This window comes from Diadema setosum, chromosome 11 (genome assembly GCF_964275005.1).
Source record: "Diadema setosum chromosome 11, eeDiaSeto1, whole genome shotgun sequence".
Lineage (NCBI taxonomy): Eukaryota > Metazoa > Echinodermata > Echinoidea > Diadematoida > Diadematidae > Diadema > Diadema setosum.
This window is the reverse complement of record NC_092695.1, coordinates 13,679,315-13,703,384: the sequence shown is the minus strand read 5'-3', so window position 1 is coordinate 13,703,384 and position 24,070 is coordinate 13,679,315. Positions and strand designations below refer to the sequence as shown.

The window sequence follows — 24,070 nt, the reverse complement described above, 5'->3', positions numbered from 1 at the left end:
GCAGGCACACACACACACACATACACACACACATACACTGATATTTCCTACTCAAGGACGGTACTGAGTGATATACAGACTGTTCTCAGTAATAGATAGGGCAACATTGGCAGGGGCGGAGCCTGCTTGATACACAGATTTCTCTCCCTCTCTCTCTTTCTTCATGCAACCGGACAAAGCATGGCAAACCGGGTGTCTGATGGAGTGACTGGGTGCGGTTCCCTTATTAGCATACTCATTTGCATACAGCTGTGATTGACAGCAAAGCAAGCTTGTGCCCAGTAGATGGCGCAATGCAAGAAAATTCAACATGCCTCTGACAGTCCATTACATTCGCCATCGAGTCAAACAGGAGAAATTACATCATTAGAATAACAGCATCAACTTGCATACATGTACATCAACAATATTGTGTGGTTGCTTTGAAATTCTTCATCTGCTGAATGGCAAATTAATGATCAACAATGTAAATGTATCTTCCATGACACATATACTTGTAGTATTTGTAGAATGAAATACATAGGTTTCAAACTGCAGAAAGCATATTCTTCAATACACTTCACTGTATGATTTAAGGCAACTGAAATGATATATGAACTTATGAATGTACATAAATCTTGTTATTAGCTTTGCAGTTCAGCATAAAGTATGCATATGGTATATGTGTAATTTCTTGCTTTGAGCATATGCACCAAGATTTTTTGCAAGCATGATACACAATGTACACAATAACTCTTATCTACAAAAGCTTATGTCAACAAAAAAATTGTCACATAAAAAGCACACCCAAGACAGAAGAAATGTCAGTAAATGAGTTTATGAGCACTCATTGTCCTTTCCCTATATCAACAACTACACATTCCGTTGCTACTGCAAGAACATCGTAACAATGTCAATGATGTTGAAAACTACTTCTTCTGGAGATGTTTTAGCAAATGACAACTTTGAACTTGTTACAATTTGTACAATGTCACTGATGGTGATGACAAGATTCATGGTATATTTCATGTACCTACTGCAGCTGTTGAAAACTGCCATATACATGTAGATATTATTTGTATCATTAATAAAAATTCCTCTCCCCCTCTTACTACCAGGTACACACTTTCACGTAATTTGCAGCTCTCATCATGAGCAAGAACAGCGTAGCATCAATAGGACCAACAGTATAACCACACCTAACACAAATGCAATCATCAAGATGTGTACCATTGCCATCACTAAGCATTCCTCTTTAACACAGGCTTTTGACACACACCTGTCAACACTAACACTCCAATACACACAACACACAAACACTATTGCCACCACCAACACAACTTCTTTTACAGGCTTTTCCGGCACATACATGTATATGACCTGCCAGAATGCTCAATGAATCAGATGCTGTCTTGCACTCATCGTGCATGCAGCATGCACATCACATCCACTTTTGTAAAAGAACTGCTTGTTGACTAATGAAATTTAATTGCTGTTTCGTACCTGAGTGTGGAGGTCCACCGAAGCTCTGCCGGCATACTGAGCCATCCGGTGCCTGTAGTTTAGGTTGTCACAGATTTCCTGCAAGTGGGCAAAAATAATAACTCAATAATGTGGACAGTAGAGTCGCAGTACTATTGTAATAATCGCTATAATTGAAGTTAACATGATATTTTGTTTTAAGTGTCTTACATTTTAGCAAAATTAATTGCTATAATTGAAGTTAACATGACATTTTGTTTGAAGTGTCTTACATTTTAGCAAACGTTTTGTCTAATGACTTATTGATTTTGTTCATGTTCTTTTATCGTAAACACTCAAGTTACCATGGCAAATCTAACATTTGCAACTGATTGACAAACTGCCCTACATCAACGTAAATCTCGATGGAAGAATTTCAGAAATTTGAAATCTAGTATGTTTTAATGTTTCAAATTCAATTTTTTATATATCATAAACCTAGAAAGGGTGAACACTAATACAATTGTGACTTGAAATGAAAAGATGGCATTTTAGTAGCAAAAGCAAATATGAAAATTTGCTTAAATGTAACAGGTGTACCTAAACTGTATGTGCTCTTTTTTCTTTTCCCCCTCTTTTTTTTTTGATTAGGGGGCCATAGCCAGCTATTACCACGGTAACATAATTTCTACTAGTCTAAAAAAATATGTCTTGCACAGTAACATATCACAATCACCATGTGTGCCATATTTCTTCTGCATCACTAGCAAACTGGAGATTTCAATCTGTAAGCCTTTTTCCCGATTTTGGGGCCATGGCAATACATTTTTTGCTTCTCTTAGAAATTTGTCCTGCACAACTTTATATTACATCAAGTTATGTATACACACTAATTTTCTGGTGCATCACTGAGAAATTGGAGAAGTTGGATCTGCAAGCCTTTTACCTGACTTGGGGGCCATTTTGTGCCTGTTACCATGACTACACAATTTCTGCTACAGTTGGAAAATGTGTCTTTCACAACAATACATTGAAGTAATAATGTGTGCCAAATCTCTTTTGAATCGCTCAAAAATGGAGAAGCAGTTTGATTTGCAATTTTTGTAACACATCAACTGTGGGGCCTAACTGCCCACTGATTCCCAATTATCTCCACCAAACTTTGTTTGATGGAGGTATGATAATCAATTATGCATGCTACATTCAGTAGATTTTACAACCAATGATTCCTTAACCCTATAACGGTAGGGTGTTTGAAATAATCCTCCCCCCCCCCCTCGGCATTTTCCATGACCATTCCGCCACACGATTTTTTTTTGACCGCGCCACTCACTGACTTTTTACTTTCAAGTCTCGCACACCTTATGACACCACTTTCTGGAAAATCAGGCATACCAATACGACGCTGCATGACCTTTTGTACATGTTTGTCAGACCGAAAATGGGTCAAAAACAGGATTTTGTGTCTATGCAAAAAACATTTTCTCACCTTATTCAAAAAGATATGATTATTTTCATTTTCACTGGCTGAAATCAATTAATTTTAGCATGATTATGCTTAAAATAGGGTCTGTAATAAATTCTGTGGAAAAAACAAAAATCAACCCTTCCCTGGCTACAGAACAGCCCAAAAAGCCTGGCCTAGTTAGGGTTAATGCATGCCATATCAAGTTACAATCATAACTTGGGGGTGAGATCATAATTCTCCCGCAACACATCTTGAGTCAATTCCCTTCAGTCCAATCCTCATGCCATAATTGGAGTAACATCTTAACATGTTATAGTCTATTGTCAATAATGTAATTTAGTGAAACTTTGGATTATAAAGCTTTCTGCTTTTTTACAGGATGAAGATGAAGGTCTTCACGTTTTTAGGTGATCATGCAGCCGTTCACTGTGATTATATCTCCAAACCAGCAGCTGGATGTAAGGAAATAGTATATCAGAAATTTAAGGTGATAGACCCGGAGGACTTTGCTAAAGACTTGGAGCCATCTGACCTGATTTAGAAATCTGAGAATGGCATCAAGAAGCTTGCCAATCAGTATGACAGAACCTTATCAACTATTCTTGACAAGCATGCACCTGTTAAACGGTGTGTACTAAAATGAAATCATAGAGGCAAAGAAGCTTAGGATGAGATTAGAGAGGAAATAAGAGAAAGACAAGTCTTGAAGTTGATAATGTATCAAAACTCAGTGCCAGGTTGTCTGGGATATGATAAAGTAGGCAAAAGCATCATACTATACTTGATGCTGAAGTGCTAACTGGTGCAAACTTTATGACGGATCATTCTACTGGGAAAAAACACATTCTCTACATTTTTTGACTTGGCATTGGAGGAGGAAGTGAGGATTACAGCTGGTTCCCCTTCTACTTCTAGCTCACAGGATCCACTTTCTACAAAGACACATCTTTTTCTGCCATGCATTTTGTACACTAATATTGAATAGATCTTATGAAACAGATATCTTCCCTGGCTTATTCAAGGAAGCTGTCCTTCAACCTCTGCCAAAGAAGCCAAGACTAAATACTGACACCCTCAATAGCTACAGACCTGCGTCTAATCTGAAGTTCAATTCAAATGTTTTGGAAAGAGTTGTAGCCCAGCATCTTCAAGAATATCTTGAACTGAATGATATAAGTAAACCACTTCAATCTGCTCACAAGGAGCATCATAACATTGGGTCTGCTTGTTATTAAAGTCCACAGTAATAGGATCAATGGATACATGTCCTCCTGTGCTGTACTTCTGAAAGTGAATGATGACACAAGTGAATTTATAATAATTGCCTCAAAACATCTGGCAGCTAAGGTCCACAGTCAATCATTTCGCATAGCATGTGTGAATGTATAATCTGTATCGAGTTGTAGGAATCTTGGAATTTACTTTGACCCTGAAATGTCAATGGGGACACATGATACAACCACATGTCACTCTGTATATTTGCAATTATGCAGTATTGACAGTATCCAGAAATCATTGTCACATTAGGTAGCAGCCTCTGTTATTCATTCATATGTTATGTCACGTATTGATTATTGAAATGCATTATTGTTCAAGGCTTCATCCTACCAACTGGCTAAACTACATCGTGCTCAAAATTCTGCCACTCTGGGCCTCATGGAACATCTTGCTTCTCCAACACTACCACAGATCTTAAGTCTTTACTGGCTACCAGTGTCCAAAAGATTAGAGTTTAAAATTTCTGTTCCATACATGGAAAACAGTACATTCTTCTGCTCCAAAATATTTGCAAAACATTTGTCTCAGAATATGTGCCTGGCAGACATCTCTGCTCTTGCAATACAAAACAATTCAAAAGAAAAATCTCAACTCTCAGAGAAAAGGCTTTTATTTTTGCAGTTCCATCTCTCTGAAATGCTCTTCCACTGATGATCTGATCAGTAGAATCCATAGAAACATTAAAAAAGTATCTGAAGTCACATATGTTCACATCTTGTTATGGTTGAATATTTGTTGGATTTGTTTTTATATATTTTTATCTCTTCCTTGTCTTTTCACTTTGATATGTACCACTGTATGTAATTCACTTTATATGTCCCTCTGTGCATCAAAATATATCATTAGATTGATGGTGCACTACAAGTGCTGCATTTATCTATTATTTGTTATGTTCTTGTCTATTTGTTCACTTACATGTCCTTCCAACCTAAAATTATTAAGCATTCTTATCATACAGCTATTAGCCATTATAACAAACATGTAGCATGACCAAATATTTGACTACATTTGGTCAACAGTACCCAGGCATTACAGGGAACGACTGCAATCCTGAATAGAAAAAGATAAAGATATCCAAACTCTGATATAATAATTGGATAAATGCACACACAATACCTGACTCACATCTTAACACAATGCATTGACTTTTAATGAAAGACAGAAAATGTGGACAAAGTAGTCTCTCTTCTTTACCTGCTTCATTGAAGGTCTACACTGTGACTTGATGGTGTTTGACATGTATAACAGTAAAACTTAAAATCCGTCAAATTACTTGTGCAAATATTTGAATATATTTGTGACCTTAATGATGTCAGCATCATGGCAAAGGGAATGTTACAACCTTCATAATAATTAAAGGAAATATTTTAATCATTAAGTCTTTAAAACAAGTTAAAACAAAAGTGGAAAATGGAAAATGGAAAATGTTAATGTTAACAGACAACAGCATTAATAGAGAAATGGCATTGACATTCCAGATGAATGGCTGCATATCATCCATTGTCATACTCCACCCCCCCCCCCCCCTCCCAGCTAACAGGGACAGGGAAGCAGCCTGCTAAGCCTTCATACAGACTGAATACAGTGGCTATTGCTATGCCACAGCGATTATCCACACTGACAGTTTGGTAATGCTCTTCTTCCTGCGTCTGCATTTCGCCCAACTGCCATTACTGCCACGGCCTCAAACCAGTGACAAAGAATAGCGAGTGAACCTATCCAGGGGGAATGCCACTGATTGACAAGCTGCTACCACATCATCCAAACACAGCATGGCCTCCACTCCAGCGAAGCAAAACAATGGCATAGCTCTGAGTACAATGTTCCTTTACTAGTGCTACATGTATAATACACATTCACTGCGGCACTCAGTCTACTTTTCCATATGAAGGCTAGCAGATCTTACGGTCAAAACGTCATAATCCATTTTTGTTTTACCTTGCTTCGTGAAACAGCTGATTGACCTTATTTCCTTTACCACTTAGGCGTGACAGATTTAATTTCACGAGCGCATGGGGAACGCTTGCGTTCCTCCTTTTGTTAGGGGACGCCCCTATTCCTCCTGCGTGCAGAATGGGGGGCTTAATCCCTCTATTCATCAGCCTAATGAGGGCGTTCCTTGGACGCAACAGAACGGACTTGCTCACAAGTCGCATTCATGGCGTTCCTTTCCGCTTTAGGAACGCAAGGATTATCCCAACCACGTGCCTTCCACGCACGGCTTCACCTATGAAAAGAACAATTTGCGCCGGCAAGTGCACAATATACGGTGGACGCCAGAATTCCACATCGTTCTTGCCAGTTAAAAATAAATCGCGTGGCAAAAAACAGGGTGAGAGAAATCGCGCACTTCAGACAGTTTACAAACGATTGCGACTCCACATGCATTTTTAATCGTCAAGTACAGTCGCCTACGCTACGGAGTAACATTGCACCAGTTTGCAAAATTCTCTCGACTCGCAGTTTCCAAGCGTCATGAACAGGGCTGGTATTCCAAAAGTTTTGCCAAAGTTTTGCGATTATTCACAAGCAATAATTCACAAGCGAGAAGTTGCATTCTGGTTTACTTTTCGATGACATTAGTCAAGGCTCAACACTTACGGTGGCCCGGTGGCTCGGGGCCACCAAAAACGCACGTCGGGGCACCAAAATTTCAGAAATGAAGATTTTGGTGGCCCGATCGGGCCACTAAAAAAGTCGGATGTTTGCCTTTACTTTCGAAAATGAACAGCGGTAACAATCGGCTCTGTAATATGCTAAAATAAATGTCATATGTTTGCTCTTAATTTTGGAAATGAATAACGGTAATATTCGCCTCCGTATGATACTAAAATAAATGTCGGATGTTTGCTTATACTTTTGGAAATGAATAACGGTAAGAGTCAGCTCCGTACGGTGCTTAGATTAATGTCAGATAATATTGATTTTGCATTCGGAAATGAATTAAGGATAACATTCGGCTCCGGAAGATGCTGAAATAAATGTCGAATGTTTGCTTTGACGTTCGGAAATGAATGATAACAATATTCAACTCCGTATGATGATAAAATAAATGTCTGATGTTTGCTTTTATGTTCGAAAATAAATAGCAATAACATTCAGCTCCGGAAGATGCTAAAATAAATGTCGAATGTTTCCTCTGACGTTCGGAAATGAATCAGAGTAATATTCAATTCCATACGGTGATTTAATAAATGTCGGATATTTGCTTTACTTTCGAAAGTAAATAGCAATAACATTCAGAAGATGCCAGAATAAATGTCAGATGATTGCTTTTACTTTTGGAAGTGAATAGCAGTAACATTCTGCTCCATACCATGCTAAAATAAATGTCGGATATTTGTTATTCCACACTGCTCGATTAAAAAAAAAAAACAAAAAACTGTTACGATTCGCTATTTTGATATGCTGAAGGTTCGCTTTTCTTATAAGTTTCGAAATTTCGGACGTTATATAGCTGATTCGAAAACGAAGTTTCTTACCACGAATATGATAATTCCTTTACAGATAAACGACCCACCTTTTTTCCATTTTCGGATGAATGAACCATCTGAATATTTTTTTTTTTTTTCCGGAATGATGAATATCGTGCAAAGAAGTAAACGATGTCACGTTCAGAAATAAACCCATATTCCCGTCACAGGAAAAGATTCGGCGTTTTTAATTTCCTTTTAGCCAAAAATGATATAAGTTTCGTACCATGCACGTAATTCATTCTCACATTTACGAACCTTCGGAATAATGCCACAAATGGTATTAACGAGCCCTAATACAATTTTGGATTAACAAATTTATTAGTTAAGGCATATCAAATTTGCGTGTTTTGCGGGTTCTGCAAAAAGAACCATCGGATTTACGAACCTTATTCTTCTTTCGGAATAATGAACATAAGGCAAAGGAAATAACGATGCCATAATAAGAATTCAACGTATTTTCTTGCCTCAAAGATTTTCAATACTTATTTTCCGAACTACTAACCCCCAATGTCAGACTAAAAATCCGAAAATTAAATAAGCTTTGCTTTCTGATGTTTTGTTAATCCCAGAAATTAAAAGGAACAAGTTGTGTTATTCGTTTTCAGAGTAACGTAATTAATTTTATATCCCGATAAATGCACCTTTAGAATCACAAAATTCGTGCGGTTTCGGATTAATGAATCGTATTTATTTGTCACATCAACGAATATCAATCACGGCAATCACGGCCTGTCACATTTGCCTATCTCGTCTCACAGCGTTGTTTCACGTCCGTCCCGTTTTGTCCTTGATGGCCTGAAATGTGACTGCCGTGGTTGCCGGGAACATGGTGTAAACGCGGCTTTTAGCTTTACACAACCCAATTCCACATCTCCAAGAGCCTGAAATGCTCAAAAGCGAGATTCTCTTTGCAGGTCGACTTGAGAATGGACAGGTTGGTATTCCTCCTGTGCGGAAGCAGTCAAGCTGTAGGCCTATACATGTAACCCCTTTCCATGGTCAACTAGTCATGTGCCATCAAACAATGAAAGTATCGATCGGGCACCAGCTACACATAGTCATGAATAGACATTGCGCTAATGGGCTCACAAACTCTTTTGTTGTATACATGAATATTGTCACTGGAGGCAGGTATCTACTGAGCTGAGCCTCTATCGCTGTGTACATCTTCATTCGAGTTTTATTGCGAAACAAGCACACGCGGATTAGTAACGGCATTGCACAAAACCCAAATCTCTTGAGAGATTTTGAAAGAGCGGGATCCGAAACCTGGACCCGTTTCTAGACACTGTACGTTTTAAATTTGATTTGAAAAAACAAACGCATATTCCCCAAGGTGCATGCAACTTTGCGATTTAAATGCAAGTGCGTTGCTGTGAAGATATGCGTGTGATATCGTATGATTCTGTCGAGATAATTTTTCAGTGCCGACTGAGTTGAAATAGGATGTGTGATTTTCCTTCCCTAAGTCGCCGTGTGATTTTGTTTTGTTTAAATTTCTATTGCCATACTCTGAAAATGAATTGTTCTTGCGCTCCGATTCGCAACATTACCGCTCTGTACGGCGCGGGCCAGTCTGAAATAAAAAGAAGAAGAAAAATTTGTTAATTCGGAAACGACATCTTTCGGATTACTAACCTTCGTAAAGATGAATATCTTTCCATCGTCGGACTTATTTAACTTTGGACTGAGATTTAAACCTTCGGAATAGCGAACTGCAGCAACAATAATTTGCTACTATTTTTTCACTGACATTTCGTGAAGCACGATGCGTTTCGGTAGTTTGAAACGTGTAAATGTTGCGATGTCTTTCCCCTGCTAGTGCAGACTAAGTTCGGTCACGGCGAAAGTTCCGTTACGAAATAAAAAAATATGATTCTTAAAGTCTTTTCAACAATAGCACGCTTCGGTATAGATTTTTATGCGTTTAAACGCAGTTTCTAGTTTCGTACAGAAACCGCAAGTCTTTTCTGCAACGCTCTTGCGTTTTAAATACAGCGTTGCTTGTGATTTGATGGACTTGCATTTGACTTTTAGAATTGCGTTTAAACGCAATTGAGTTTAAGTTTCTATACAATTTTCTAGTGTCGGATGATTATCAAACGCAAGTCTTTTCAGCGTTCCGTGTGATTTGATGGACTTGCATTTGATTTTTGGGGTTGCGTTTAATTTTTAATTTTGCGTACGAAGTAAAAAATAATACAGGTCTTTTCAACAATAACTCACTTCCGTAGATGTTTAGAGATGCGTTTAAACGCAGTTTCTTATAATTTCGTACAAAAACTGCATGTCTTCTCGGCAATGCTCTTGCGTTTAAATACAGCGTCGCGTGTGATTTGATGGACTTGCATTTGATTTATAGAATCGCGTTGAAACGCAACTGAGTTTTAAAGAAGTTCCCTACAATTTTCAAGTTTCGTAAGATTATCAAACGCAAGTCTATTCAGCGTTCCGCGTGATCACAAGGACTTGCAATTACATTTGATTTTCAGAGCTGCGTTTAATTTTTAATTTTGCGTACGAAAAAAACAAACAAAATAATGCAAGACTTTTCAACAATAACGCACCTCCGTAGATGTTAAGAGATGCTTTTAACCACAGTTTCTAGTTTCTTACGAAAACCACAAGCCTCTTCCCTGCAACGCTCTTGCGTTTGAATACAGCGTTGCGCGTGATTTGATGGACTTCATTTGACTTTAAGAGTTGCGTTTCAACGCAATTGAGTTTCAGGTTTGTACAACTATTTTCTAGTTTCATGTTTATCAAACGCAAGCCTTTTCAGCAACGCACTTGCGTTTATGTGCAAAGTTGCTCGTGATTTGATACACCTGCATTTAATTTTCAGTTGCATTTAATTACATGTAGTTGCATTTGATTACTTTTCTAAAAACGGGCCCAGGTTTCTATTAACGCTTCGGAATAATTAACGTTAGAATATTCGGTTAAACAGAAACACCTACACGTGTATCATGTTCTGATAATGATTTTCTACTAGGACCTTTATGTGTACACAGTTTGTGCGTTTTGAGAATAACGAGCAGGAGAAAAGGGGGAAAGTGAACTGCTTTGGGTAGGCAACTACATGTAATTCTCCAAAGAATGTAAATGAATGTATGCCCTTTCATTTCTGGCGTACAAGACAATGGACGCATGGCGCGAACGCTACCACGCCGTACACTAGCGAATTACCGACTCGCGGGAAAACAATTCTTTTTCAGAGAATGGCGATAAGATTTTGAGCGAAAAAAAAATATGTCGACTTAGACGAGGGAATAAACACGTATTTCAGCTCAGTTGGCACTAAAAAATCAGGTCGACTTACGCGAGTTGTCGACTTCTAAATGTCGACTAAGACGAAGAAATTTTCAAGGAATAACAAAGGCAAAAATCGGGACTTTTTTATCGTGTCGACTTTACTGTACTATAGCTCCATAGTTTCAACAGAGCCAGATGTGTATGCACCTCCCTGGTTAACGGTTTCAGGCAGGCAGCTCTCATCAGCTAGCTCTTGCCAACTCCAGCACGTGTCTCCATCAGCATGCTCGTATTATACAGCACAGGGTTACTATACATAGCCCCTGTTCCCAGGCCCCATGTATGCAATTGACACGATGTTTACGACCCATTCAGCGCGTACGCAAATTCCTTTACCCTGCGGTTTTGCCTGGCGGCAAACCTGCTTTGAAGTTCCTGGAAATTTCCACCAGCCTGTTGCCTGGCTGGGCACGGCCATGGGTGTCAAGTTTCCGTCAATCTACCTCGCTATTGTGAATGTTTTTCTTAATACACTTGTCACTTCATTACACACATTTTGCTTCACCTGAGAAGCTGCTTACAAGAGTGGTCTCACGCTCATGTAAGGGTAATAAATACTCTTTCGGATATACCTGTACTTTTTGATTACGCCTCTCGTCGACGCAAATTAAGGTAATCACAGCGTTACTATTGTAAACGCGTAATAGTGCGATGCCTTTGGTGGTTTCATTTGTTTGCTAATTTGTCCGTTTTTTAAGCTTCCATGAAATCAACTGTGCAAGTGTTCAGCACAAGACAAAGGGAAGACTTAATCCGGGCGTTCCCGAACGCTGGCTACATGGAGCGATGGCTTTGTGGTCGATTGGGCGCAGTGAAGTTGACGCTATTGTGTTCGAAACAAAGGCACTAAACAAAAGACTTTTAAGCTGGCTTTCCCGAACGCGGACGGCATGGGCGCATGCCAAGCTCGAGCCAAGCTGGCTACTTAACAGATAAGAAGGCATGCCGGACGCGGGCGAACGCTCGTGATATTAAATCTGCTACGCCTTATCACGATGATGAACATCTTCTTCTATTCCTAATAATTCCTTATTTTTTAAAGGTTGTAACATAATTGACTAATCTGCTAAGAAGTGATGAATTTGTTACCAGTTTGTTTGCTTTTTTTTTTCTTCCCTGGATCAGCCAACTATGTGTTGGTGCCATTCATGATGTCATGTAACAATGGGCCTATGAGAGTGCTCCCAAGCCCTTTGATCAGCTGTATGTATTCATTGTGTATGCGCAAATGTCTCCAGTATGCCCAATATCTCATCACACAGCTTAATCTTGAGGAGCAAGTTTGAATACGAATTGAGACTTTGAAGTTGATGAAAGAGGACCACCACTAGTGACAGTGATAGTGATGATGATGATGATGATGATGATGATGATGATGATGGCTGTTATACAACTGGTATTGTATTACTGGTCTGGGCTCTGGCTGAGCTGAGTGCACGCCAGTACTAACTATGCAAGGGCCTGCACTGAATGCACTGCCTGAGCCGAGTTACCTAAGGCTGACCCACACCACTGCCACATCACTGAACTGGTGATCGATCTGTTATGCACACTAGCGGTAAGCTGCAGTAAGCTTGGGGAGACATTATGTCTTTTTGTAATGAGTAGGACTATTTTGGCAAAATTCAAGGGGCATACAACATAAACCAAGGAATGTGAGATTATGTCCCATGAACATCAATTACATAGAAGCACCTTACATGGAACTGCACAACACCATAAAAATGCAAACGGATGCTAGCGATTCACTGTCAAGGTCTAAAAACCAAACATTGTCAACAATACCCATCACACTATACTAGCCAGATCCAGGCCATACCCATTTAGGCATACATCTCAGCAAATTACACTAAATAGAAGGATATGTGGACAAATCTATTTGAAGATTCAATCTTTTATCACACAATCTGCTCAATATGCAATGATAAAATGGAATTAACTGATTTTGAGAGATAGTGATTTGCCTATCATCATCAGCTGGCCCAAGTCCAAGCCATGGGAAGTCTGGATTATTAATACAGTTACATAGCTTGTACCCTAAATCTTGAGCTAGACTTGAGGTTCAACATTGCTCCTGGCCCCAATCATGACATCATTATACTTAGTTATTCTTGTTTTCCAGCCAAGTATGCAAGTTCTGAGAACAGTCTCAAAAAAAGTTTTCGATTGCATTCCCTTGACATTACAAGACTTTATGAAGCAGATGATTTGTGCTCTGATTGGCATAAGTTTTTTGTACATGTACAATTTGTCAATTTTTTTATACTTCTTCATGCAGATACACGTATACTTTAATGTAAATGGCAACATGAACGTTTTGGTCATTTGTAACGTACATGACGACTACCATCTTTACAGACAAGCAAATATACCTGAATGCCAGTTTTGTTCAAGAGTTCAGGGAAACACGTATCAGCTGAGATGGCGACAGCCAGCATGCGATGAACAATGACGTCAGAGTATCTGGGCAACATAAAGGATATGCAGGTATGTCAAATGGATTCAATACAATACATATGCAATGTCCACATCAAAAGCGTTATGCCTATCAAATGTTTGAACCTATGTATAGACTTATGTACAGCCTTTACAACATAGATGTGCATACCAAATGGGTTCAATAAAAAAAAAAAAATATATATATATATATATGTTACTCTTCACAGCTCAGTCAGTCAACTGATCAATAAATCCATCAATCAAGCAATTTACTACCTAATTCAACGCTGTCAGGAAAAGACAGTACTGTATATACATGTACGAATATTCATAAATTGGGACTTGTGTGACAATTTCACAAGTGGCTGCATTCCTGATAGAGAACCACAGAGACTGAATAAAAAACAAGTGTTATCCCTTCTCAAGCAACAACAAAAAAGCATATAATTTCCTAGCTCGGAGATGACACATTGCACTTCTTTTACAGAATGCAATATTTTTGTGATTTGTTAATTTTGTGATTAACAGTTGACTAAAAAAACTAGTGAAAATAGAAATATTGTGAAATATATGGCATACACAGTTACTTGTCCACTTCAGTCTGAGGCTAAATTCATTCAAACTATTATAATAATGATAATACTAGCTGGTTTTTATATAGCGCATTTCACACTTGTTAAGTATCTCAATGCGCTTTACAGACTATTACTACCCTGGTAACTGGATACATCATTTCCAACCAGCACTAACAGTGCTCATTCTCCACTCCCTAAGGAGCATTCCAGCCAGTCGCAGCCATTTTACAGGCGTGCACATGCTGACCAACCAACAGAAGCTTTCTCATCCTATCATGAACATTCCAGAAAAATGCCTTATCAAAATATACAAAGAAGACAATTAATACATGCTTGGAACATTCAGGCTACTGGTAAACTCAACTATTCAGCCATACACACAGGAATCAACATTATTTTGCAAGGAAGACACTGATGATTCATCATTCTGCAGGCGATGTGGTTTACATATATTTTTTCCTTCTTATCTAACGAAAGCAGGAAGGTACTCCTTTAATTTGACAGAAATAATCATTTCCCTCTACACTATCAACATGAAAAATGTATGCTCAAGTTAGATACTAAATAGGACAGCATAGCCTGGAACTAACTGCTCAACTGGTGAGGTAATAAGTCAGGGTAAAATGAAGAAGCCATGAGTATTCACATGACAAAGGTATATCTCAAAGTGGAAATCCTATTGAGTGAGGTACAGAATTGATAAAACATACGATATATTTGAGTCAAAAATCAAAATTGTAGCTGGTGTTGCTGGAACTAACCTCCTAATGGGTGAGGTAAAGTGGGTGTAAATGGGAGAAGCCAAGCCATAATGGAGGTATTCTTTCTCCGGCAGCATGCCGCTGCTGAAGTACAGGGCCTGGGTCATACAGCGTGTGGTCATCATTCTCAGGAGCTGGTTGAAGAATGGTATGTCTGGGAGCTCAGCCTTGTCCAGAGAGTCAGCGAGTGCCTTCCCACTATCCACCTGGAGCTCAAAGCCCTGTCAAGACACACAAAACACGCCCAGACATAATGTTGCTATAAAAGACTTACCCTAAATCATTGTAGATGAGGAACAATCTGACAAAAAAGCTAAAATAAATCACTTCAAACAACTAGCGCATCTTCTGTATATCACTGTAGATGACAAGATTTGAAATGCACTGTTTGGTAAATCAACTTACTTTTATGCTGACCTCAGTCTCTAAAAACACACGCTACTAAACATGTGAATCCATCATTAGGATTGTGGGATCAAATCATAATGTGATGATTTTCTTGGCATACTCTTTTTATTATTGCATTTACTACTACTACACTTCTTTTATTCAAATTCATGAAATTAGAACCAACACTTGCTGTCGGGCGGAAGCTCAGTGGTCTAGTAGTCACCTGTTCGTAGGTTCGAATCCTGCTCGAGTATGTACACCCTTGATTTCTTTTATCATGGCTACTACTAAAACACACCAATCAATTCAGTGCTTATTTACGTCAACGTAAGACAATTTGTCAGTCAGCTACAATACATTTCTTTTGTTGATTTAAAAAAAAAATCAAACTTTCAGATTCATTCTCTATTTCTTTTAGCTAACACCTTTAAACGCCTTGAATTTCTTGAAAATTTTGAACAGCATGTGAAATCAAATGCAAGTCTTCTGGGCAACACACCAGCATTGTGATGCGAAGTTGCATGTATCTTGGGAGAATTTCAACTCACCCTAGTAAGGGCGACCTTTATGAGAGGCTCAAAATTTGAGGGAGGTGGGACAGGATGGCGCCGGAGACAGGCACTCTGTGGAAACTCCTGCCGAATGCGCTCTGCCACTGAGATGTTGGCCAACAGCATGAACTCCTCCACCATGGAATTTGTCTCTCTGAGGTGAAAGGTAAGAAAGGTAAGGCAAGCACTGACACATTGCAGCAGAGCTGCCAACTTTTGTAAAAGCCTTTCAGTACTATGATGGCTGAAAATCAGTAATTTGCACCTTTTTGGAGTGAAAATCAGTAATCCTTAACAGTGTTATAGAATTTATCACAGACAATGATTTCTAAAATCAGTAATTTGCTTGTAACCTTCAGTATTCTTGTCCAATTTCAGTAGAAATTACTGAAAATCAGTACTAGTTGGCAGCTCTGTTGCAGTAACAACATATCAAAGAGATGCTACAGGTTTAATGAATGAAGAGAGGAATATGACATATTTAGAACTGTAACTACAAATGAACTACACTTCATACTTGGAGTGGAAATTAGAACTGTAATGCCACTGTCACTGTCACAACACTTCAATCAGTTAATGGACACAGAAACATAAGTGAATACTCATAATAGTACAATTTCTGTTTTAAATACAAACTTGTCATGGACATACATTGTAGGCCACATCAAACAGCTTCTAAACGTAGTATCTGAAGGACCTGGATCCCTATGGTTTGCAGGTGTGGTAAGGGTTGCATAAAATACAATGTAAATCCGAAGAAAATAACTTTACATCTACTAAGATGAATAGCATCCTTCAATGGGGAGCTAAATTTTGAAAAGCAGAAGGAAAGAGAAAGAGAGAGAAAAAAAAAAATATATATGACACATCCCAGTGTGCCCCTTGATATTTCACTGCCTAAATTGTAAATACTTCTTCATGCACCTCACAAACAATTTGAATGTACTTCAAATTCTTTAGCTATAAGAATATCTACACAAACTAAATTTAACTCTTCTACTGGACTGGCAATTTACAGGGTGTCAATCCTTGGTAACCCTGCCTCATGGGAACCACATGTACCTTCTTAATAACTCAGTGTTCCCTTCATCTAATAATTCCAGCCAATAAGTAGTGATACCAATGCATTTTGAAATCAACAAAGACAAGGCTAAGTTCACCAATGAGCCCATCCCTGGGACAGCCTTAAAATTAATCATCTTTCCCCCTGTAAAGTATCTCTACACATTGCAGGAAAGAGTGTCCATCTTGATCTGGAGAAGATTTCAAGTACAATCAGTACTTCAGACCTTTGGGGCATTGTATTCAGACCACTGCTTGTTACCCCTTCAAGTGCCCAATCACTCATCACTGCCACTGCTATGAAAACTCACACCTTTTACCTTTTAAAAGCATTTGAATGCAATGCATCTTGGTTTAACTACTTCAGAATTTACAGAAGGTCTTTGAAATGTAGACTGTTTGGACCTCCAGGCCACCTAAATCATTCAATATTTGTGAATCCCCAACACCTAAGTTTGGTGAAAATCTAGTCATGTAATTTGAAGGAGAGAATGAAAATGTCAATTGTAACCCTTCCCACCTTATCCAAACTTGTTGACCCCTTACGCACCCAATGAGGCCAACACTGACTCTGTCATATACAGCTTATCTTTTTTTACGATTATTATCTATACAATAAACCTTGGTTATTCTTCATCCAGATCAGAAGACCTGTAAAATGTACCGGTACATGCTTTCAGGGTCTTTGTTAGTCTTTTTGGTCCTGCACTCTTGGTCTCCTCCTAGGAGTTACCTGAATCTTTAGACCAACTGGTATTACCTACCACTACCGAGGATCCATACCAAGGCTGTTAAAATTGAACCACTGGCTTTAAAAAAAGACAATTCGTTAAAAAGTTTATGAATGACACAGGACACTATAAAATGAACTTCAGACAGAAGGCATTTGTAGAAGATCCCTTGAGCCCTTGGTAAAGGTGAGAGAGAGAGAGAGAGAGAGAAGAAGAAAAAAACAGTGGTTAGACAGAGAAATTTGTTGCATCCACGTGAGAAGAATCATGATCTTTAATTACTCTAGATTGCAATGATAGAAGGATAATGGCTGGGGCTACTCACCGCATGACCTTGCGTTCAACCTCAATAGGATCATGTGTCTCATTGTCCATGCTGAACCGAATTTCAGAGGATGCCAAAGTTAAGGCACTAGGGAAACATAAAACAGAAAATATCTTAACGAATGAATTGTTACCTTCATACAGCAAGCATGACTACAAAAGTGATTGCATGAAAGTTGTATCACTGTCCTTCTAAGAAACATTTTCACAGAAGCGTTGTGGAACTTTGTGAGTTTGTTGGTCACTATTGTATTGAAATTGTGTTAAACTCCTTAGCACTCCAAAGTGAAGTCGTATGGTTTTCATAGACCTGCAAAGCACATTGAAGTTATAGCTCATTTCACTGTCTCACTATGTTGGAGGACAATACTTGCATTCTGTGATGAATTAATAATCTTCTAAAATTTAAATCCACACAACATCACTTACCACCACAATTACACTCTACAATTTTCAAACGTCTACTGGCTCCAATTTCACATTCAATATCTACTCTCAATTAAAACACACAAACTGATTCTGCTTATCATGTTTCTCTAAACTGCACAATATCCACGTGATCTCATTAGGAATTTTGTCACTACACAACCATACCATGTGATCACATTTAACATCAAAAATATTGAGAGGTGATCAATTTCCTTTATTATTTTCATTCTTCCAATTTTCAGCATAATTAAAATTGATGGGGCAAGCAGCATTCATACATATTTATGAGAGGACAAACCACTACATTGCAGACCACCCAATATCTCAAGACATCAGCAGTGTCACTAAGTCAATGCCCTCACCCATTATCTATCCGGCGCTGTTTGAGAATCTTGGCCATCCTGTTGAGGCCCCTAAGGCCGATAGCCAGGGCATCATTCTGGGACCTGTCATCAATCTTCAACTGTGCTTCCTCATAGGTGAAGGCAGCCTGGTATGATGAGAGTTAAGTCCAAGACTATATGACAGTTTCATCAGCAATGTATACATAGGGGATTTTCAATAGAAAAAGTGTTTTTTACATTAGCATTTATCATCACATGCGGTCCGGAAGTACTATTATAAACCCACAATTCCACAATTGAACTTTAAACTCTCTGTGAAGGAATGGTCTGGGTCCTGTTTTATGAAGACTTATAATTGATTCTATAGTTGATTTCTATCATAAGTCTATGGCAGCCTGTGTGGTAAGGGAATTTATAATCGATTATATCTTTTGATAAAACAGGGCCCTGATCTACTATTAATTTCAAGGGAGCAGCTGCTCTAAATTCAAAATTACAACATATATCATTGCTGAATCTACTACTACTACTGCTACTAAGGAGCAACAGTGAGAAAAACAACACAAGAATAAACTAGAAATGTCGCTATGGCGACTGGTATGCCTCTGCCATAATGCATGATTCTCCTAATAGGTCTCGATAGTACATGTGGACAATGTGTGATTACATTTTCACAATACTGGCAAAATATTAAAATGACAAGTTTGTCACAAATGTGTTGAATGTTCACCTTCCTTGACCTGGGTTTAATTGGATGAACAGGAGAGCATGCATTTGGGGATTTAAGGACTTTAACTTGACTTTGACCCATTCATACATTTATCCTGGTTTATGCATTGAGTAATTTTCAAGGTATGGAGAAAAAGTGCAATTTCTGTATTGAACAGTAAATTGTTACCACTTTCATCTGGCCTGTGACCCTAAAATTCATAAGATAATCACTGTCAGGGAGAACATGCATAAATATTTAGTAAGTTTCAAGATAACTTGAGCCACTTCTGAGATATGGAGGAAAAAATTAGTTCAGCACTTTCACTTGATCTTTGACCTTTTGACCTTTGAGGCAAAAAAAAAGAAGAAAAAAAAAAACTTTCCAGAGAATCTCTATTAGGTTATATATGCATAAACCAAGTGTAAAAAAAAAATAATCCTGCTGGCAATGCATAAGCATGAGGGGAAATAGTAAAATTTTGAAGTGTTGCCCTTGATCTTTTACCCCTGACCTTTGACCCCCATGAACCCTAAATTGTCTAGATAATCACTGCCAGTCAGTACATGTATATATACTATGTTCCATGAAGATACCTTGAACAATTTCCAAGGTATGGAGAAACAAGAGACCTGCGGGTCTAGCGCTCACCTGAGTATCGCAAGTTCACCTTTCACGCAGTCACTAATCTAAATTATTCACAGCTCTACCAAAATTTGACCAGGCATTCTCAAGTAGAAGATTTGAAAATGTACAATAAGGGCCCAAATTTTTTAAGATTCCTTAATTATTGGGGATTGGGGCCCCTTGGGGCCCTCTGGGTGGGGCATGGTGCCCATTTTGATAAATTTAGATCCTGACCCCCTAGGGATGCTACCTGCCAAGTTCGACGAAAATCCATCATGAGGTTTTCAGGAAGAAGATGAAAATGTACAATTCAGGCCCCCATTTGGACCTTCCCAACCACCCCCCCCCCCCACCCCTGCCCCCAAGAGGGGCACCCCTGGATCTCCTATGAACAAACTCAAAACTACAGTCATTAATGTACTCACTCATAGTATTATCTTAGCTCTATAACTTCCGATTCTAGAGAAGATTTTTAAATATTCCTTCATTTTGGGGGTTTGGGCCCCCCTGGGGGCCCCCTGGGTGGGGCATGGTGCCCATTTTAACAAATTGAGATACTAACCCCTTAGGGATGCTACCTGCCAAGTTTGGTGAAAATGGGTCATGGGTTTCTAAAGAAGAAGATAAAAATGTACAATTTAGGCCCCATTATGACCCCTCCTCACCCCCCTCCCCTGGGTCCCAAGGGGGGCACCCCTGATTCTGCCATGAACAAACTTGAAACTACAGTCATCGATGTACTAACTCATAGTATTAACTTAGCTCCATCACTTTTCTGGTTCTAGAGAAGGACAGTTTTAAAGATTCCTTAATTTTGGGGGGGTTTGCCCCCCTAGGGGACCCTGGGTGGGGCACGGTGCCCATTTTAACAAATTGAGTTCCTAACCCCCTAGGGATGCTACCTGCCAAGTTTGGTGAAAATGGGTCATGGGGTTCTCAAGAAGAAGATGAAAATGTACAATTTAGGCCCCATTAGAACCCCTCCCCACCCCCTCCCCTGGGTCCCAAGGGGGGCACCCCTGATCCTGCCATGAACAAACTTGAAACTACAGCCATCAATGTACTAACTCATAGTTTTAACTTAGCTCTATCACTTCTGGTTCTAGAGAAGAAGATTTTTACAGATTCCTTAATTTTGGGGGGTTTGGGCCCCCCTGGGGGCCCCCTGGGTGGGGCATGGTGCCCATTTTAACAAATTGAGTTCCTAACCCCATAGGGATGCTACCTGCCAAGTTTGATGAAAATCGGTCCTGGGGTTTTCAAGGAGAAGATGAAAATGTAAAAAGTTTACGCACGACGCACGACGCACGACGCACGACAGACGACGGACGACGGACGCCGGACGAAGGGCGATCGCAATAGCTCACTTGAGCCTTTGGCTCAGGTGAGCTAAAAAGTTAAGTTTTAATATTTCTACTTGACCTTTTGACCTTTGACCTTTGACCACATGACCCCAAACTTTCACCAGAGAATCTTAATTGGGTAATACATGTATACACAAAGTTTCAAGAAAATATCTTCAGGCATTGCATAGATATGGTGGAAATAGTGAAATTTTATGTATTTGACCTTGATCTTTTGACCTTTGACCTTGAGCATGTGCACCCAAAAGTTGATAGGCACAACTTCACCCCCTAATACACATACATGCTAAGTTTCATTAGGATACCTCAAAAGGTTTTTTAGTTACACTGTCCACAAAATTCATTACAGACGGACGGAAGGACGGACGGACGGACGGACGGACAACCCGAAAACATAATGCCTCAGGCACCACTTCGTGGTGGAGGCATAAAAAAAAGACAGAGAGTGAGAAAGAAAGAATGAAAAGACAGCCTCACCCTGGATCTGATGATGCTCTTGTGGAACCTGACGTTGACAATCTCTGCCCCTGGAGTCATTTCCCAGATCGTAGAGAAAGCGAACCTCTCCTCACCCCCTCGTAGAGAGCAGAGGTTGGAGCTGAGCAGGTCAGGCACCATGTCAATTCTCTATGATAATCACAATATGATGAAAACAACTATCACATGTGATGATGGCTACACATGAAGACACTCAAGTTGATGATGATGATGATGATGATGATGGCATGGTTTTATCTTATACTTGAGGCTGTTTATTCAATGTTAGCACTGTTCTTTGGTAGGAAACAGTTGTTAATCATTACCTTAGCATCGCTGAACACTCATTTATCTATCTGGCTCAAGAAAGACAACTGTGGATTTAAAAAAAAAAAAATCTTGTCCTAAAATGTATGCAGGACTCAAACTAAAACATTTATTGTTTAAAGGGCCCGACTCCTACCCACTATTACAATGTTCAAACCATTGCACAGAGCAAATACAAGATACAATTGTATTCCTTTATAAGTTTTTCAGGGTACTTGTTCTAATTTCACAAAATTATTTCCACAAAAAAACCCAAACACACATTTTGATCTCCCATTAGATCTCCCATTATCATGGGAATGTTATCTGCTGAATCTGGTGAAAATCTCTCATGATGCTGAGAATGTGAAAATTGGGCCACAATTTGCTCGTGGGGGGGCAACCCTCAGATTGGCCATTAACCCTATTCCCACCCTCGACGTTTCGCGTGATTATTCCACAACGCATGATGCTATCGCCGCGACATTCTATGACTTTTTTTCTTTCAAGTATCGCGCAACTCTTGAGACTAAATTTGTCGCTCCCGGGCATACTGTTTTGAAGCCACGCCCCTTTGAAATTCGTCGACCCAAATATTGCTCAAAAACATGATTTAGTGTACAAATCCAATGTAAATTGTGTTTTTGCAATTAATTCATATAAAACAAATATTTTTACTTTCAATGGCTGATAATGATTTATTTTAGACTGATTATGCTTTAAAAAGTTTCTGCGACAAATTTTGACGAAAAAAAACAATACAAAAAGTAAAAAAAAAATAAAGAAATAATTATGAAGCCGAATTTTTGCTTCAATATCATTGTTGAGAATATTGAAAAGAATATGTTCACCAAATACTAGAAGTCTTGGAGCTTTATTTTTTTTATTTGTAGGCAAAAAATTATTTTTGTATAAATTAGCATAAATTATTACAAAATATATACATTAAAATTTGAAAAGTCTAACTATACAGTCTTGTAGATTATATTGGCCTCTACCTTAGTGCAAATTTTCATGAGGATCGTGCGATCCACGACCGAGATCTGAAGGGGGGCCAAAAAGCCCCCTCCTCCCCCCCCCCCCCGGTTCAAGTCCCTCAAAAAACCCGGTGGGATTAGGGTTAACAAACTTGAAATTACAGACATTAATGAGCTTACTCAAAGCATCATACCTGCAAAGTTTGGTGAAAATTCATTGCGGGATTTTCAAGAAGAAGCTAAAAATGTAAAAAGTTTACACCTGTCCTGTGACACACAACATACAGTTGTATGACGCATGACACACGATATACAATAAAGGTCACGATAGATCACTTGAGCCCTTGGCTCAGGTGAAATGAAAAACAACTTCTGTTGTAATTTGTGGGTTCTTTTATTCAAAGATAGCAAGGGGGAATAGTTTTCCATAGAACATGAATCCTAAACACGATTATCCTGCCATACAAAATCATAAAGCAACTGCTTTTAATTTTTGCCCCCTAAATCATTCACAAAGGAAGGATCATGTGTATGATTTAAAAACTGCCTCCACTAATTTTGACCTTCCCAATCTATCATCTTGGTACTCCATTGTCAACAATACAAACTTGTTTTGCTATATATGCTATATCTTATTACGTTATATGTGACTTATGTTACAATGTATATAGCATGAACTATGAAATGTATAAATTCATGATAAATGTTGTTCCTTGACACTAAAATAAAAACAAACAAAAAACTTAAAAATAAGGCAGGTTTTAAATTGACTGCCTAAAATTGTCTGCACTCAGATGTTAAATCCCTGAAGTACTTGATCATCAAATCTTTGGTCAAGACAAGAAAGCAATTGTTTACCCTGTCCACGAGGTAGACAGTGGTTCCCCTCAGTCTAGCTTCAGCATCCAGAGCGTTACCTGGCTTGATGAAGTGACTGACATCAGCAATATGAACGCCAACCTGCAAGGCATACACACAGATGGATAGCATCACAGTCACAAACAGAGTATTGATGCTTACTTAAAGG

General features: G+C 38.9%; 1 protein-coding gene across 1 annotated transcript in view; it reads right to left on the bottom strand.

Moving 5' to 3' along the window:
• Positions 1 to 24,070, bottom strand: part of LOC140235156 (exosome complex exonuclease RRP44-like) — a 192,347-nt gene that overhangs the window by 142,128 nt on the left and 26,149 nt on the right. Inside the window, exons 12-19 of the mRNA XM_072315193.1 lie at positions 23,902 to 24,003; positions 21,761 to 21,910; positions 18,602 to 18,729; positions 17,812 to 17,898; positions 15,691 to 15,847; positions 14,753 to 14,973; positions 13,350 to 13,440; positions 1,483 to 1,560 (exon numbers count right to left, since the gene is read on the bottom strand). Of these exons, the coding sequence (XP_072171294.1) occupies positions 1,483 to 1,560; positions 13,350 to 13,440; positions 14,753 to 14,973; positions 15,691 to 15,847; positions 17,812 to 17,898; positions 18,602 to 18,729; positions 21,761 to 21,910; positions 23,902 to 24,003 (1,014 nt within the window). The remainder of the gene's footprint in view (positions 1 to 1,482; positions 1,561 to 13,349; positions 13,441 to 14,752; positions 14,974 to 15,690; positions 15,848 to 17,811; positions 17,899 to 18,601; positions 18,730 to 21,760; positions 21,911 to 23,901; positions 24,004 to 24,070) is intronic.